The sequence below is a fragment of the Hydractinia symbiolongicarpus genome, chromosome 12 (assembly GCF_029227915.1).
Source record: "Hydractinia symbiolongicarpus strain clone_291-10 chromosome 12, HSymV2.1, whole genome shotgun sequence".
In the NCBI taxonomy this organism is placed as follows: domain Eukaryota; kingdom Metazoa; phylum Cnidaria; class Hydrozoa; order Anthoathecata; family Hydractiniidae; genus Hydractinia; species Hydractinia symbiolongicarpus.
This window is the reverse complement of record NC_079886.1, coordinates 11,563,270-11,582,366: the sequence shown is the minus strand read 5'-3', so window position 1 is coordinate 11,582,366 and position 19,097 is coordinate 11,563,270. Positions and strand designations below refer to the sequence as shown.

The window sequence follows — 19,097 nt, the reverse complement described above, 5'->3', positions numbered from 1 at the left end:
ATAATAAGTGTTTTAACCCTGTTTTAATCACAAAGTAATGTCAAGTATATTCAGCAAATCAGTGCGATTCAACCATTCAAGTTATTGGTCATGGCTGCTTAATGGATACATTTTCACTTTCTGACTGTTTTATCTTGATTTTAAATTATTTTTTTGAAGAAACCCCTGAAGTGGATCTTGATGCATTATTAGAAGATCTCTGTTCTATGGAGCGAGACATCAAAAACAGCTCCACAGCAACACTTCAACGCAAGGGTTACAATATATCATCTGACCCATCCACCATCAGTTCTGACAGTTCACAAACCATTAATGAAGATAACGGTATGATTGAATTCACTCCAGTAACACCGACAAAGAAAATAGCTTCACCTGTTAGGGTACGTGCAATTGCTTTTCAGTGACTAGAAATTTTTTTTTATTTTGAAATATAATATTTTTTTCTATTTCTTTAGGTTACGCACGATGTAAAGGAACGTTTAGAAAATCTACAAAATGAAATGGAATCAAAAGAATTAACTCCTGAGGAACAGGAGGCGAGACTGAAAGCCGAAAAAATGAAGATTGCTTTAGAGAAAATGAAGGAAGCCAGCTTTCAGAAGGTGAAGCTATGAACTAACTTTATGATAAGTTCGTTACGTTTTTTTTTTCTGTCAACAATTCTTGACTCCGACAATAGCTTCCAGAAATCTTCGCAATTCTTCAATCTTCGTTATTTTTAAATTTTATAATGCTTAAATTGCTTCAATTTTTTTCACCATGTTCATGTGGAAAAACTGTAATGTGTTGTAGGGTATGCTGTATGTCGATGCTAACTGTTGGGTTTATTTGAATTTACTTCAAATGGAGAAGATAACAAAGCTTGATTTTATCAAATCTTCCAAGCTTTCCTTTGATGTTTTGCCAATAGTTTTTTGCAATATAGAAAATTACCTCAAAACTTCTTAAACCTTCTTAATTTAAAAATTGATTTTTTATGGTCAATCTGTGTCAGTACTTATATTTAAGCCGTACAAGGTAGAAGAAACTGGTGCATAAACTAAAATAAATTTATAACAACGTTTTTTTCAGCTGTTCATCAAAGTTTACAATTCTGAAATTAAAACCACCAAAACAATGATGATTGATCAAACATGGACATCTCGTGATGTTATGCAGAAAATGATTCAGAAGGATGATGTTGAGATAGGACCTAATTGGTGTATTGTCGAAAAGCTACCTGATATGCACATGGGTAAGAATGTTGGCACAAAAAAAAATCCTTAAAATATCAAAATATTTTAAACTTTACATTATAGATTTTTAAAAAGTTGTACGCTTTGGAGTGTTCAGTCTTTTAGTATTATTCAGTTGATGATCAAGTTGTGGGGTGTTTTCAATTGTGTTTATATATCCTAAGGTTCTAGGGAAAATGAAACTTGTATAATTTTTTTGGTATTGCATTGCTTGCTTTTATTTATCTTCTTTTGAGACATTTTACACCTTTGATTATTTATTCTCGTATATCTAGAGAGGATACTAGAAGACCATGAATACATCTTGCAGACCGTACTGGACTGGTCAAGAGAAATTGAAAATAACATGCTAGTTTTTTTAAATAGAAGAGATAAATACATACTGTTCAGAAATCCACAGGTTAGAGACATTTCATTTTTCTCTAGGCATTTACTCGCCTTACCAACACCACTGCATACGTAAGAACAGTTAGTTTCTTTCTATCCTTGTGTAGGATAACACCACTGCTGTAATACTTTACTTGACACAATGCTATTTCAAAAATCCTCAGAATTTTCCATTGCATTAATTTACCTTGCACAGAAGCATCCATCGTTTTTCTAATCGTGCAATCGCTATAATGTGTTAAATTTACACAACCGCAAGTACAGGATGACCAGCACTTCTAAAAATTGATTTTAACCCTACACTTTTAGTATCATCATAATTAAATGGGTACCCATGCTCATCTAATGAACAGTCGTTCTCTTATTCTGATACTCATACGCATCTAGTGAACACAGTTATCTTATTTTGATACCCATACGCATCTAGTGAACACATTTATCTTATTCTGATACCCATACGCATCTAGTGAACACAGGTTGTCTTATTTTGATACCCATACGCATCTAGTGAACAGAGGTTATTTTATTCGGAATAAATTCAATCAAAAAAAGTTAGCTAAATGGTTGCTAAAAGGTATTTGAGAGAACAAAGGTTTGTTTCGCAGGTGTTGCAGGATTAGCTGTTTTGCTTACATTCTAAGACAGCAGATGTTTTCAGATGTTTTGTTTGACCTTGTTTTAAAAATATCTGCTATCCCAAAGTTTTTTATTAATTCGACATTTTATATTTAGCTTTATTTTTTTTATTTTTAAACACGATTTTTATTTATTTTTTACTCTAGTCATTGAAACAAAACATCTGTGAAGGGAATAACAGTTATGGCCCAGCAATAATTCTAATTCCATAAAAAATTTTTATCACTTTCATTTTCTTTTCACTAACCATTGTATGTGATTATCATTTAATTCATATATATTGTTTTCTCTCTTTCTATTTAGTATCTTTTTTTAGAACTTCTTACTTTCGTCAGATCTTCATTCGAGCGCTGATACAAAATTTGCTGAAAAAAGTAAAGATATCCTGCTAAGCGTAAGTGCATCTTAACAACTTAATACTAAGCCTCTTCAAATTTCATGTTAAGAGAAACAACAGGGAAACAACAGGAAACATTAACCCACTTTAAATTTGTTCTGCACTAGGCGGAAACTGCATTGTGATTAACTGACAAAATTGCCCCAGAATCAGTGTTTACCTAGTCCTGATTTAACCACTCTGCACGAAAAATTCCGCCTACCTCCCCATTATGCTGACGTAGCTACATATTTGAAATTCTTTTAATTCCACTGCGACGAGCTGTTTTCGATCAAAGGGTAGAAACTGTCCTACATAAACGAGAAAAAAGAAAACGGAAGCCGAAATTTATCAGTGAAGTGTGTTTTACAAATATGAAAAATAATACAGCATTGAGATGATCACTTTGTTGGAGCATGCTATCATCTTTAAAATGCGTAGTCATGTGGTTACCATGGAAACATTCTGTCTAATTGTCTAATTAGGCTAAAAATAATAGCTCCTGGTCGCACTTAGATATGAATGTGTTTTTTTCTTCGCTTTATGCTAAGCTGGCTGTTTTGAATTATGTTTTTTTAGACAATATTTAATACAGAAGATTCGCTATTCTTTGTATTTTTTATTTTGATGTTCACAACTTTTTGTTTCATCTTTTTTTTGACAAAAAAAGTTTTTTTGTTGTGATTTTGTTTTCTTTTTGCCATTCAGAATTAGATTGTACTAAACATGTGAACTAACATCGACATCTGATTTGCTAACTACTCTGCTATACATGCAGTACTCGGTTTTGTTATCTCAGTTAGTTAACTTTCATGGTGTGATTTCAACACGCAGTCCTGCCATTGTTTGCTAATTTTTATGACTGTACTGTCAAAAAACGCCCTACTAGATTTGATTAATATTTGTGTAGGATGCGGTTTTGTGTCTCTTAAAACCATTACAATATTCGAAACGAAAGTTTGAATTTTCGGATTTGAAATTCCGAGAATTGTGTTGGTGCAGTCCTGCTTTAGTTTAGTGGTAGAAGTTGGAAACCGAAAGAAGAACGACCGTTTACACTCATTTATTTACCACGCGTTTTCGGTTTCGCTTTTTTGTCTTCTAAAGACTGTGAAAAATATAACTTATTATAAACCAGCTATAGTGCTGGGTTATTTTCATATAATTCGATGACTTGAATGAATAATGTTTTTAAAGAAATTGAGATGAATTTGAATGTATGCATGTTGATAGTTTCGTCGTCGTAACATGACGCGTCATAAATATTTTGTCGTCGTGCGTTTGATAATCAAACGTAATTTTCTCATGTCGTTATTACATCCCGAATGCTACGGAAGGGAAGTATTGCGAGATTGGATGATGTAAGGGAAGAGAAGGTTAAGATTTAGTAAAACAAACTGATCGAGATATCTAGGGGTGTTCACATAGTGTTAGAAAGGTTATCGCGACGTAGGTGGGGACATGTGAATAAAAATATTACAACATCGTTATGTGGTTGAAGGTGGATGGCAGACTTGATTAGAATGCTTTGTGAATGCTGAAGACGCGTTGAATGAGAAAGAGTTTATATAACGTGAATTTTGTAGCGTCGAGTGTAATCTTATCGGTTGATATGTAGTTCTGTTTATCATAACATTGTATGTTTTTCTCAGTTTGTTTGTTTGTTTGTGTGCTTGTTTGTTTGTTTGTGTGCTTGTTTTTGTTTGTGATTTTTCATCCCATTGTCAGTGATCACCAGGCACTCCCTTCAGTCTCCCGGATATGATGATGTTTTAAGGAATTTAAGTCGTAAGCTATCTAAAGTAAATATCTTGACGACAATATATAAATAGAGCAGCCTGCTTAAACACATGTGCAATAAATGCTAGTATCTGTGTAATATTAATGCTTGACTAATACTTTAATTGCGGCTAGCTTAGAAACAGAGAGCGTTGTTAATAAGTTGTTATTTATTCATGCACGTCATTTTACGTGACGGGTGCAGTACAATACATCTTTCCTCACACCCTGGTATGTTGTGTGACAGTGTCACAGGTTACGTGATGTAAAATTTCCTGCAAGAAGTTACCTGTTTGTTTGTTTGTTTATTTGTTTAATTTATTCTTATTCCCATGTAAGCCAATGTGGCTACGTTTTCTGCACTTCCTAAAACTAGCGTGGTTTTTAAATTAAAGTTGGAATACATAATAGGAAGTTCTAGTGTGATCCAACCCTTAGACAAAGGTTATAGTGAGGCTGCAGTTTTATTGTTATCCAAGCTGTAATTCGTTCATACCCACGCAGAGGTCATGTTCAAGATTTCTCAATCCTAAGTTTTCGTTCCTTTAAATCTTCTAATGAAATGGCGAATAATTAGTTTTAATGAGGCAATCGAATTTGAAAAGGCGGGTTATTTTTCCTCCGTCTTTGTTGTTCATTTTTTACAGATAAGGAAAAATATTTTTTGTAATTATGTTAATTAAATCTAATTAAAGCGAAAGACTAATATAGTCGTTATGTATATTGTTGTCGCATCCAGTCTTTAGAGATGTTAATAAGATGATGTTGTGATGATGGAAGACTCGTGTGATTTTTCTTTACCTTTGATCATCTTTGCTCAGTGTGTTAAACTTTCTTAAATAATTCACCCCCTCCTTTAACTTTCATTTTTGTTGTCTTCTTTCATACCTTCGTACGGCTTATAAATGTTTTGTTGTGAGTTTTGTTGTGTAGAAGAGTTTTTGTTAATTTGATTAATCAGCACCGCGTCAATATATTATGTTAAGTTTGTTAGTGTTTATTTTAGGTTGTTTACCTTTAGCTTAATGGATTTCAAGCTTAACTGTAGGAAAGCTTAACAAACCATTTTTGTAGCTTGCTTTTTAATCTCAGCTTTTCGACCACGTATGTGTACAGTTTATGAGATGAGAAAGACTTGCGGTAGATCTTGTAAAAAAAAACTTCTCACAAAATGTTTTCATATGAATGTAATGTAGTCATACTTTTGTATACTACCGTGCATTCCTCCGGAGACATCTTTTTAATGTTTCTTTCGCAATAAAAGCATTTAAATAATGTTTTAGTTTTAGCATGCAACATGGTATTACTCTTATCGCAGGGCTTATTTTATAACAGTCAGTGGTTTCGAGCTTTTGATTACAGAGAATAATGTTTGGAAACGAAATTTAAAAACATACTTTCTCGAGAAAGTAAATACTTTCTCAAGAAAGTTGGCTTTTTCAGTTTCCTGTTTATTTTGAGTGGTTATTCAGTACTTATCCAGCCATTAAAAAACGGTGTCGTGTTACAATCTCACCATTGTTTGGGGTTATATACACAATTTACTGAAATAGGTTAAAGCATGTTGATTATAAAAGAAAATTTGGTTCACATTTTGTAATGAGACGTTTTAATTGATAGTCTCTTAAGGATAATTTTTATCAAGCCTTTTAAACTTCTGATGTCAAAGTTAGTTGATTTTTCAAGTTGTAAAATATTATTAGCATTTTAGGAGAGTGTGAGGGCGATTGGTATATGTTCAATTTTTACTAACAAATAAATAAGACTGGAATCTAGATATTTTTATGTTGTTGTTTTTTCCACTGAAGATGATATGAATCACGTAAAAGGTTACTAACAATAGTTATTTTTGAGAGGAGGAGATGTAATTTCCTTGCCATGTTTGTTCGTACAGCATCAGGGTGCTTCATCTGTTTCCTTAACGTGCCATTATATGCAGTTATGTAGAATGAATAAAACGATTTCAAATAAAAGAGGAAATAATGCGTTGTTCAACACAGTGTGTGGGATGTGCTATGTTATATATTTAATTATATTATTAAATTATTTTCAGTTGAATATAAGACAAGTGAGAGAACAGTAACGAAAATTTCAAAAAAGCGTTGATAATCAAGTAAAATGCGTTCCCTTGATAGCATGGGTATCTTAAAAAAATTATTTGGGAAGTCGAGCAAAATGCAAACGGTGTATAAGGAAAAGACTGTTAAAGTTCTTGTGATGGGTAAAGACGGAGTTGGGAAAACGAGCATAATTAAAAAGTTGTGTAATCCTGATGACATTGAGGAGAAGTATGAGCCTACGTTGTATGAAGTCTATCAGAAGAAAGTGATTGTGGACGAGTATAACGTTACTATGCAGTTTATGGATATGGGAGGTTCTCATTCCTTCCCATCAATGCAAGAAGTGTTTATTAAACAAGCCGATATTTACATTTTGACGTACTCGGCTGACGACCAAGAAAGTTTTAGCAAGATGATCGAGCTTCGCGAACAAATCGTGGCGGTAAAACACAAACATACAACGGAGCTGCCTATCATCGTCGTGCGAAATAAAATCGACTTACGTAAGAAGCGCACGAAAAAAGAACAAACTCGAAGAAAGTCGGTTTACCAGTGGTGCTATTTATCGCACGATGTTTCGGCGAAGACGGGCGTAAAAATCAACGCCATTATGGATAGTTTAATTGAAGAGTCGAAGTTTATCGGTAATACGAAAGATTTGGGTGACATGAAAATCAGTGGAAGATACATTTACAATGAAGATCACGAATCCACTGAAATTTATCATAAATTACCGAATGTTTTTCGAAGTTACGAGCACGAAAACTCGGACGAACGAATGGAAAAGCGAAGACGAAGAAGTTTGCAACACCATTCGAGGAAATCGTCGAGAGCAAGCAGAAGCAGCTCGTTTAGTTCGTTCACGTCGTTTCGCCGACGTATGAGTCGCAAAGAGAGCTCGCTAACATTTCACGAAATCTCTGAAGAGGCTAACTCATCAAAAGTATCAAGCAGAAAGTCTAGTCTGGGATCCAAAGATTCTTTATCAAAGGTTTTAAACGCCAGTGCCAGTGATAAAGGCTCTAAAGCAAATTCACCAACATCCAGTCTAAAGGACATTACTGTTTCCAACGAGATAGCAAGTGTAAGGTTTAAAAGAAAGATCTTTCGAACCTCGGGAAGAAGATCTTGTCTCGAAGAGAACTCTATCAACGAACCGAACTTTATCAGACAAAACTTGAGCCGGCAAAAAAGCGTAAGCGCTAGCGATCTCACTTTATTAAAGCAATCGCAAAGCAACAACAAAAAGCTTCTACTGCGCGATCGCAGTTCCAGTGTAAACGATTCAAAAAGCTCGAAGAAAACTATCCTTACGAGACAAAGAAGTATTAGCGTCGGTTCCAAAGATATCCCGAAGAAAGAGAAACCTCCAAAACTTGGCATTAAACATACTTCATTTGATAATGGTAGTCATCTTAAGATGAGACGACTATCATCATCTCTTGCTACTTTGAACGAATCAAAAGTTAGCATTTCCACGGAAACCGACGAAACAAAGATAAAAATGGAACGTCGAAAAAGTTTAAGTCAGAATGACTTAGCATTATCAATTATGCGGTTTAACGCTAGCTACAACTTTGAAAGCAGTATGGGTAAAAAGAGAATTCTGTACAACGAAAAGAAAACTTGTCTAAAATTACCTGAAGTCCAAATTGACGGTACCGAGACTGGAAAATTAAACGAACGAAAGAAAAGATCAGTTTCTTTTGTAAAAAGCGAGAAAAAACTGAGTGTTCCTAAGAAACTCTCGGTGCAAAGTAATATTTCAGTGCGCAGTAACGTATCAGCTGTCTCAAACATTTCCGACGTGTTTTCAGCTTAAGTAGACGTCGAACGACAGAAAAAGGCTACTTTGGGTTCCAACGAAGACATATCAGGGGGAACTATGAACGAAGTTGTTGAGCGGAAATCTTCAATTAAAACGCAATCTTTGGAGAGAAATGGTAGTCCAATGTTTTTAAAGACGAAACATTTGAAAACAAACAAATTTTCCCGCTCGTACTCTGTCAATGAAAGTTCGGCGTGTAGAGGGAAAAAATGAGTTTTTTTCAACCTATACTGTATTATAAATTTTTTTGGTCCTTTTTTTTTCATTAACCCTGAATTAGGTAAGAATTAAAAAACTGGTAATTTTTTGATGCGATTCATTTTTATGTTTTGGCTCCATACCGTTTGACAGTTGTAAATATAAACACCACTTGCCTCCTGAAAAGGTTATACTCGCTCATCCAGCCACCTACAAGCATGTCTCGTTTTATTATTTTTTTTGTTCTTGTTGTATAGTTTTTCTAAATTATTTAAATTATAACAAACTTAATATAAAGTTGTACATAAAAAAAAAATATTACATAAATTACCCATGCACCTAATTTATTTGTAAATAAAAGATTTTTAACAAGTTTGAGGATACACGAAAAAATATATAAAGGTCTTTGTAAAATACAAAAAAATGGTTTATTTCTATACGTTCGTTATTTTGTTACTTAGAATTTTCAAAGTTAAGAAAAAAATACCTAAATGGATTTATAAGCAATGACATTTTTTGCATCGTCAATAACAGGAAGCATTTTAGGAAACATTAAAATGGACATAGTTAAAATGACAAATAGAACTGCTCACTCAATACTTTTTTGCATATTTTTTTAACCTCCCAAGGAAAATCTCAATACTATGGATTTATATATTTTTATTGTTATCGCCCTCCTCTGCTATGCAGTTTATAAATTTCGATATCACCATGGTAACGGACCGAAAAGTTTAGATTAACTTTAGTATCAATGCAACGTCCGGTTTTGTGGAGGTGTTTTGCGAAGTCATGCAGCTGGTAATAAGGCGAACAAGGTTTTAGTTAATGTTAACTTGACTAAAAACTTTGTGAGGCCGTCTACCGAAAACAACAATCGAGATCTTTAAAAGTAGGGCTAACCATAAGCTGCTAATAAAAGCTATCCAACCCCTCTCAGCATGGACACGTCGACATATTCAACGAAACGCAATGTAAAGATTATTATCGTATGCAACCTTTCTTCTCATAAATATCCCTCATATCTTGTGAAGAATAAAGGCTGTCACCATGACTACAAGACTAATTATACTTGACAAAGTGATTGAAAATTTAGATAGTTATGACTCCCTTGTCATTGTATAGTTATGTTAATATTTATGACAAATTTCACAGTACAGTTGGCTATCTTCACATTTCTTATCTCTTTACTTTTGATCCACTTAAAATTTGTATTTTATTTTTTCATTTCTTTTTCAGTGGTCTGTGTATGATTAGCCCCTTCTATAGCAACAACAATGTCAAGTTTTTCTGCTCACATGGAGTTGATTTCTGTAAATAATAGAAGGCCCACGTTATGTGTGTGTGTTTTTTTATGTTCAACCTCGTATAAATTAGTATATACATTGGTACTGTAAGGTAATATAGTACACAGATCATTCTTCTTGTTAAAAAATGTTTTTATTTCGTTAAGCCTGTTGTTAATTTGTTAATTTGTTTTCAAATGTTTGCTTTCTGCTTATCGTATTTTTTGCAACTAATTTCTGCAGGCGTGGCTTTTGTAACTTCTTATGTTTACTTAACATGAACGTGACTTTGCATATATTAATTTTTTTTCACGAAAGAAAATCTTCTACGGTTTTATTTTTCATGACAATATATTTAAGACAAACACAAAGATGATCGTGTAGCAGTTCTAAAAGGTTTTTAATGTAAGATAAAATTTCTCAGTCGAATCTTTGTGTGAACTTTGTACCTTTATCAGCTTTAAAATAAAAGACTTTAAAACAATTAATTGTCATAGCCATTTTTTTTCATTGTTTCAAACCCTACCCTACTGGGAAAATATTCCTGTTGTTTCGGTTTTTTTATTCCATTAGTTAGAAACAAATGGAATTTTCGGAATTTCGTCTTGTTTTCATTCGCTTTGAAGGATACAACATCGAAATATGAAAAGTATGATGTCAAAGAAGTAATCCCAGATCAATTGAGTTGACTTTGTTATTGTAGCATGCACTTCTTTTGAAAATTTTGAGAATCCTGAACTATTATACTCTATGTAAATCGATTGCTGTAAGTACCTCCTTGGTTTATTCAATTTTTATTATAATTTATTATTCCATTTTTATTAACATTTTAACCTCTAAAAAATTCCCTGTCAGCTTTTCTTATGGTAAGGGTTTTATCTTAAATTCTTCCTTTCTAGAAGAATCCTTTTTTAGTAAAAACAACCTCGCCATGATACCTTGCAGCAGGTTACTATTTGCTCCCAGCTTAGTGTGACATTCAAATAGCAGTTTTGGTAGTTTTCAAAAGCTTTAAACGCATGTTGACGTATTATTAAATCTTCCTGTATGTGGGAAGTTCCTTTTGTCTTGTTTGCTTTTCACTGATGCGATAGGATTGACCTAATCGTATAGAAAGAAAGACATTTTCTGACTGTGTATGGAATGTTTTTGAACGAAAATTTGCTTCTTACCTTAATTTATTTTCTTTTTCCGTGTTTGGATTAACGAGGCAAAAAAAATCGTTATTGCCCCGCCTACCCAAAGTGCTTTGATTAACAACAAAAATTGATGTATTATTTCATAGAGTAGACGTAGTAATTACTAACCTCAGGATGTTTATGTGAAAATAGTAGTTTTCTATTAATTCGAAAATATTTGAATCTGAAGTCCCACAAAAACATTCTTGCGTACATACTTTAATATAAACGCTTTTTTTTTCTATGCATCAAATCTTTTACTATTCTTTATTAATTTGTAAATGCATGACGTCAGTTAGTTTTGACTCGTGTTCGTTTTTTATTTTGTCATCTCGTTACTGCATGTTGTTTATGACTAATTTTATGGAAAAGCAAAGTGGATGTCTTAGTAATTGTGAAAAATGTCGCCTACTTTTTTAAAGCCTAGAAAGTGTAGTTTTTAAGAAATCCTTTAAAAAAAGATTGCCTGTTTCTTGTGAACGTTTAGAGGATTTTAGGAGAATCCAAAAACCTCAAATCAGGAAAATCTTTTAGTGACTTTACAAGAATTTAAGTTAGTCTGATCACGTTAACAATATCTTAAAACCATGTTATGCAATTCTTAAAATTCTAAAAACGTTCAAAAGATTTACACCTTTTCAAATTTGCAAATTGGCTGAGGATTTGATGCCATCAAGATTAAATTACCAAAACCAAGGTAGAATTATACTTTGAAGTTTAATAAAATTTTAGAGGGATAAAACTATTGCTCGATTATCTCTGTAACATTTTGTTGCCTCTTTGTTTCAATTCCTTTAATGTGTTCGTGTCTTGAAGCACCTATCTATATTTTTTAATCTTTATTACAGCTTTAAAATGTTTTAATGGTTTTGTTATATGTAAACATAGTGTTTTTATTTATTGTTTATATACATTTTTTTGTACCAGGGAGAAGAACGATATTGTATGTCTATGGAACTTATTTTAACGATAAAAAAACAATTTTACAATCAAAAATGTAAGGAGTCGCGCCTTTTCACCCCCTTGGTTTACTGGCCCTGCAACTGCACGCACGAGTGGTGTTATACATTTTTTTTTATTTATTTAATCGAATTGTCAGATCGTAGCCAAGTTATATTCCATGTTGTTCATTATTCTGTTGTTAATGTATTTTCTACTTTCTTTTTTTCAACAGGAATTCTTCACCAAAGAAACGACACAAATTCCCCACCTGGAGGGAGTGCTTTGGTTACGCGAGGGTACGAAAAAGTGGACGAAACATTTCTTTGCACTACGAGCATCTGGCATTTATTACACACCAAAAGGAAAGCAAAAAGTATGGTATTTTTAATTAAGTTATATTTTTTAGTTTGCTTACATTATTATAGAGCGTCTGGAATGAGTAAAAATCGTGTGTATTTTCACAAATTTCGTATGAAAATCGGTTTTTATTAAATCTGCCTTAAGTCATTTCTTTTAGTTTTCTTTCGTTACATGCAGCTATATGTGAACGGAGGTAGATGTGCATTTCATAAGAGCAGCAGATTGTCTGTTTTCCTTCCTTTTCTCAACTAACTGCATTATGCTCTTTCGTAACTTATGAAATCTGTTTTATAACTCGACATCCCACTCATTTCTTCCACTATTTTTTTTACACACGTTTTATAAGGAAGCCTTATGGTGGTCTCTCGTGCAGATTATATATGGTTACAATAAATTAACCTACTTGCATTTTATACCTAGGCGTGTCAATAGAAATGATAGAAAAACTAGCTGGTTGACTACTTGAGGTGTTTTAGTGTTGTAGACTTTGGTCAGTTTCCTCAGTTTCTGCTGGATCCTCATAGCTCTTTTGCATACCCTCTGCTGGACCCCCTTTGCTAGACCCTCATTGATCCCCTGGATCCCCTCTGATCCACCCTTATTGATACCCATGTTTCCCCTCGGCTGGACCCTCATTATTACCCCGGATCCCCTCTGTGGACCCTTATTGATACCATTAATTCTCTCTGTGGGCCGACATTGGTATCGTAAATATCTTAGAAATAAATAGATCACTAAATAAAAAATAAGTAAATGTATTATATTTTTTCTTAGTCCCGTGACTTATCATGCTTGGTTAAGTTCGAATTAACAAATATTTACCTTGGAGTCAGTTTCAAGAAGAAGTTTAAGTCACCAACCGATTATGTGTTTTGTATTAAGGTGTGTATTTTGTATTTTGCTTAAAAATTACACTTTTTCAATAAGAGCCAGGAAATTTGGCAGCAGCCTGAGATGTTTTTATTACTTCACATGTCCATCCTCTATTGTTTTTTTTGTTCTTATTTCAAGTATTTTTTTAGACATTTTTAATGCGTTACAAATTCACAACAATTCTGCGCAAATATTTGTGAAAAATCCGGTAAAATTTCAGCCTTACCATTGCCTTTTTTTCTCGGCCTTATTTTTCTTAGAAAATTGTTCTTATATTATAACAAAATAAACATAGAGTAACACGAACTTCTTTTAACCTTTTAATTTTCTCTTCTTAGCACCCGAAGATTCAAACAATCAAATCGAAACATATTTTTTGTTTCTGTGCTGAGGACAGTAAAATGTTGTACCAATGGATGGTCGGCTGTAGAATGGCCAAGGTAAGAAATAAATATATATTCGCCCGGAAACAGCCTAATTCCCGTGTTTAAAACTCCGAACGTCTTTGGAGATTTTTTTGAAGATGATCACAGAATCTTCTTTTAGTTGGTTTTTCTCTTTTTTTATATTAATTGTTCAATGTACTGTAAAATTCATCAGTCTTAACACCGCCCTTATTCCACCCAAATTTTACATCACCCTTATCCCACCCTGTGTGCCATATTAACACCATTTAAAAACCATTGAGAAAAATTGCAAATGTTTAAGGCTTTTTTATATTATAACTTTAAAATATGTGGATTCACTTACATCTTAGTTCTTAATATTATAAATCTTTTATCCTTTTTTCAATTGTTCTAATTAATTTTGATTTGTCAAGTCTCAAAATATCTTCACGGCACCAACACGGAATATTTTATAAAATTTTGGGACGAGTTAGGATTTAGTTAACATTAAAATTGCTGGTCATAATGCTAGTTTGTTTTTGTTTAATTAAAGGAGGGGAAAAGATGCGCTAGACTTGGATTAAAACACACTCGTGCTAGCAAAAAAATAGGTGCGCGCGGACTCGCTAACCAGAAGATTAACTTTTATTGGCCTGTGTACAACACATCGATGATCGGTGAGGTAGTTTATTAATTTTCTCTTCCGCAGTATGGCTACAACATGTTTGAAGATTATATAAAGACTCAAGAAGAAGTTGAGAGCGTATTATTAGCAGGTAGCAGAAGCACACTGACGTCAAATGGAACGTCGGCCGCGTCAACTAGCACGTCGTCAGGTTTTGTGTCGACTTCATCTTCAAGCGCAAGTTTACCAACCGTAAGTACTTATTGAACGTTATTTTAGCTCTGTTTCTTATGTGCAATTTTACGTAAAGTTGTTGCATAATTGTAGACTGTTCTTGAGAAGAAAACAGATCGATACAAGACTGCCACGAAGACAGGTAAGTCCTTTAAAGACTGTTCTCAGTAATACGTAAGCCGTATTAATGAGAACAGTCTTTTTACTTTTATGAAATTGCAGCACCCATCCAGTTATTCTTTATCCATGAGATATCTTTAAAGAATAAAAAATTCTTAGTTGAGCTAAGTTCAGCAAAATGCAATAAATTGTTGAGGCGTTGTCTGTTGGCTTTATCACGTTTTTTACTTATTGATAGCTTTGAAAAATGCTGAAGGTGAAGTGAAGCGTGTCAAAGGAAAACAAAATTCTTTGGGTGATATATTTTCCACTGCATGGAGTAAAGGAGTGGATGAACAAGCTGTGAGTATATGTTTGTTTCTCATCAGTGAAGAACATTGCGTACAAGGCTGGTCGTAAGAGGGGTATGAATACTTAGCTAGCATGTGTTTATGATGCCAAAACCTATCAGTAGATCACGTATACATTGGGAACGAAAATTTTCGGACGGAAAAACTTTCGGATTTTTTTTTATGGGAGAATTTTTCCGTTCCGTTGTTTTTTCTATTTTTTTTTTAAAGGACTAGTGCATAGAAATTATATATAGGGTAATCAGAAAATCAATAAAAACTGCAGTCTTTGAACTTATTATTTTCGTTATTTTCCCATTTGATTGAGGCTCTATCTATAAAGTTGGATCCTAAAAACCCTTTTTAAGATCTTGATTGAATATATGTGCACTGTAAATGCTTCCCTTTTTTGTGTCATTTGCCGTAGTCATTATTTTCAAAATTTGGTTAAAATTCGTTCAAAAGACTTACCCATATATTTTTTGACTTTATAAATCTTGTCCGAAAAATTTTCCGCTGAATTAAAAAATTTTGTCCGAAAGTTTTTCCGCCGAAACATTTTCCGCCGAAAATTTTAGTTCTTAATATAAGCCAATTTACTTTAAATCAAAAGTATTTGTAACGGTAATTTTGTGAGGATTTTCAGCTATTGAAGTAAGTCCTGTTTGTTACATCAGCTTGATTCTTGATATTCACGTTTCTTAAGATTTTTATTCTGTTGTTGTTCTTCTTAGACTGGCGTTCCGGACATTATGAGTCCAACCAGTCCAGTACCTGCTACTCCGATGACTGCGAGTATCATGTCACCGCCTATTCAACCAAGAACATTCGATATTTCTAACCGAGCGATGTCGCATTTAGTTCCCAATAAAATAAATGATAAAAATGAACCGTCTGCTAAATTAACGTTAGAACCAGCGCCTTTGGGAAGGAGAGCTAGCGGCAAGTCAAAATCAACTGAAGAATTATCATCACTTGAAGGGTTGCCGCCATCGGACGAATTACCGCCTCCCCCTGACGACTTTGAACTTCCGTCACCTCCTTCTGTAGATTGCTCGAATCTCACTGTTTCTGCTACAGATAGACGCCCATCACCTGGCTTTGCATCACCACCACCAACTGTTTCAAATTCTAAAATCGTTCCACTGCCATCACCGCCGTCGACGTCCAATAACGTTACGCCACTGCGACCAATAGGTGGCGTACCAGTTCCGCCACCTCCACCTTCGATACCAGCCACAAGTTCTGGACCTCCACAGCCACCGCCGTTGAACTCCAAACCAAACCGGAATGCACCACCACCACCTCCATTATTGGATGCGAAGCCAGGAAGAAGTGTTCCACCGCCCGCTCCACCAATCAGAACAAGTAGTATCAGTGAAAAAACACATTGAGAAGTTGTTTGGTAATTCTTTTGTACGTAATCGTTTATAATGTTTTATAAACTTTAAAAGCTAATTTTCTGTCTTGCATTTTTTAGGACTGTTTTGCTTAATTGTTGTCACTAAAAAAAAATATATTGGAAATTGGGCAAAAACTTTTGTAATACTTCTGTTTAGTTTTGAGTAATATTGTAAGAAATTTAAATAATCTATATAATTTCAAAATTTGAACTTTTTATTTAGCTACTATTTCAAATTACTATTTTAAATTAAGCATGAAAGTCAGCTCGATGTAAATTTGTATAGAAAAAAAAATAACGTGGAATATAAGCCCCGTGTTTCATTGATTCAAAATAGGTTGTGAAGTAGGAGGAATTATTCACAGTGCTGTATTATTCCATTTTTTGTCGGATTTTTGTTTCCTCAACAGTTGTAATTAAATAGATGTCTCGATCTTTTTACAGCAAATGAGGATGTCCTCAGAAATTAAAAAGCCCTGTCGAAAAGCTGGTTACCTGTTGGATGAACATTTATATGTCAATCCAACAGCTACGCATTGATGCATTATCATCAAGCTTGTCGCCTTCCTCGCAGACTCAGCTTTTATCATCTGACCTTTATATTTTAACATCGTTGACTGAATAAAAATAAAAATTAGTTGTCAGCTATTTTTTCCTTTTCTGCATGCCTTATTATTTAAGGGCGGTGTAAACCGATCATACATTTGAAAGTTCATTCATTTAAAATTTGAAAATGGAAGAGCAAACATATCGAATCTCTTGGTCGTGTTAAACGAGTTGGTTTACTCAGATGATTAAAAATTGACTCGTGATTAAACAAGGATTCAAACGCAGAAAGGAGAAAGGTTATTTTATCAACAAAAGGGCTGAAGATTAAACATAGTGCTGTGTTTTCTAGTTTATCTGTTTTTATTTTTATGTATTTTAAATGCCTAAAACTCCTTTCAGAGTTTCTTCGTATCACTCATGTTGTCACCCTTTTTCAAAAACTGACACAGTAGATCAAATGATATTTTTTTCGTAATATTCGATTAATCGAATACTTTTTCGAACGTTTGTGATTCGTAAGATTTTGGAGGTAAGGTAAGATTTTGGATAAAACATCACAACATCAAAACCGAGACCAAAAACCCTATAGGAGGACCCAGGACCCTCAAGGACGACCCAGAAACCAGGACCTTCATCAAGGAGGACCAAGGAACCTGCAGGAGCACCCATGAGCCTGTAGGAGCATCCAGGACCCTATAGGAGCAACCTGGTCTGTCGCCTTTTAAACTTCACGTTATGTGAAGAAATTTACTTTCAACCTATACTTTTTCTGTCTACAATTTCAACCTTATACTTAATTCTGCTGGCAAGATTGCTGTTTATCTCCTTTCAGTCAATCATAGCACAACAAAGTGAAAGTGGTTTCATTTTTGTGCAACTAGATTATATATACAAGAGAAGAAAAAATTTATTTTCACTTCCAACTTTCCGGCCACTGCGGCAGTAATTAAAAGTGTTTATATTCAAATCATATTAACAAGTTTACAACGTTTTGGTACTAAAAGTGGCGTGTGTAATGGTTGCTTTTTCTATAGCTTGAACCGCAAGAGGGAACAAAGTTGGGTTTAAGAGTAGAATGCGCTAGTCAAATGAATCTCGTAGCCTAACCCTGTGAACAAACCCAACTGAACTCCGCAACTTTTTTCGATACGCAAAGAAATTGTTTGTCTAATTGTGAATAGTGGAGAAGTAAAAGAAGTCTGGCCAGCTGCATGTATAAAAAGGTCGTATAAAAAAATGGAAAAAATGTAACGAATCTCAGGATTTTGGGACCTTCAACCTCTCAAGCGGGAACGTTACCACTTATATACACATGGTGATGAAACTATTAAGCCGGATTCCATACCTGGGGGACTTGCAATCCTAAAGTATCAGCGTGACTTTTATGAGCAGTTGCAAAGTTGCGGAAGCGAAGTAGCACAAATTGTAAACATTAAACGGCATCTTTGCGTACTCTCGCTGTCGTGCTAACACGTTGTTTTTGTCTTTGCTGGTGTGTTCATTTTATCATGCAATAGAGTAATCAGATTCAAATAAAATTTGGTATTTTGTACAAGCATGCTGTACCCGAGATACTGCCTTAATATAAACAAGTACATTTGTTAAAGTATAATTTATTTATATTTGATTATATTTTTTGTCAACACATTATAGTTGCAGTAAATAACTAAAATAAGTTTTAAGCAAAATTGCTCATCTGCCTATGCGCAAACACATGGGTTGATACAACCAAGTTTTCCTTACAGAAACACACAAATGTCAACAAATTCCTTCCCAGTTTACTCAATTTAAAAGTATTTTTCACACACGCACACGATTGGTGCCCGATGCTGATCGTGCACGTTATTTTTTTTGTGACCTGCTTTGTTGTGTTTTTGGTGAAGGAATATGCACTTTCCGAAATGTTTTTTTCTTCAAAAAATAACATAGTTGGATTCCAGCGTGACGTTTTTGTTTACTTTTCAGTGGTAAGCTCTTTAACTCTTGGTATTTGCGTGGCAGGAAAAAAGATGCTAGGATTTGGTGAAGAGAGGTTTTTTACTTTGGATTTCTTCTCACGGAAAAATCGTTGAGGTTATAAACTATTTTCGAGTGTAGATTGATGCCTTCTGATTTTTTTTAATTAATTTAAAGTCCTAAGAATGCCTTCGTAAAATGTAAACAACGGAATTTAGCTATTTTTTTGTATGTAATTTGACAATCAGTCTCTTGTCGAGCTCGGGGGATTTCCAGGCAGAGTTTTAATTTTTTTTCCATATATGCTTATTGCGAAAATAAATAGGTTTAAGAACCTTGGTAAGCTCGTATATTGTTGCAG

The 19,097-nt window shown here is 34.0% G+C and overlaps 1 protein-coding gene across 7 annotated transcripts in view; it reads left to right on the top strand.

Moving 5' to 3' along the window:
* The window catches only part of LOC130621882 (amyloid beta A4 precursor protein-binding family B member 1-interacting protein-like), a 37,742-nt gene extending 20,763 nt beyond the window's left edge, over positions 1-16,979 (top strand). For 4 of the 7 annotated variants that reach the window (XM_057437248.1, XM_057437247.1, XM_057437249.1 and 1 more), the window contains 12 exons: positions 160-380; positions 456-602; positions 1,072-1,234; positions 1,511-1,635; positions 2,575-2,652; positions 12,135-12,275; positions 13,037-13,144; positions 13,474-13,575; positions 14,231-14,398; positions 14,474-14,522; positions 14,739-14,842; positions 15,564-16,436. In XM_057437248.1, the coding sequence (XP_057293231.1) occupies positions 160-380; positions 456-602; positions 1,072-1,234; positions 1,511-1,635; positions 2,575-2,652; positions 12,135-12,275; positions 13,037-13,144; positions 13,474-13,575; positions 14,231-14,398; positions 14,474-14,522; positions 14,739-14,842; positions 15,564-16,223 (2,066 nt within the window). In that variant the 3' untranslated portion in view covers positions 16,224-16,436. Of the gene's footprint in view, positions 1-159; positions 381-455; positions 603-1,071; positions 1,235-1,510; positions 1,636-2,574; positions 2,653-12,134; positions 12,276-13,036; positions 13,145-13,473; positions 13,576-14,230; positions 14,399-14,473; positions 14,523-14,738; positions 14,843-15,563; positions 16,437-16,675 lie in introns of those variants that run through there. The other 3 variants (XM_057437246.1, XM_057437244.1, XM_057437245.1) reach the window with 3 other exon arrangements.
* The last annotated feature ends 2,118 nt before the right edge of the window (positions 16,980-19,097 follow it).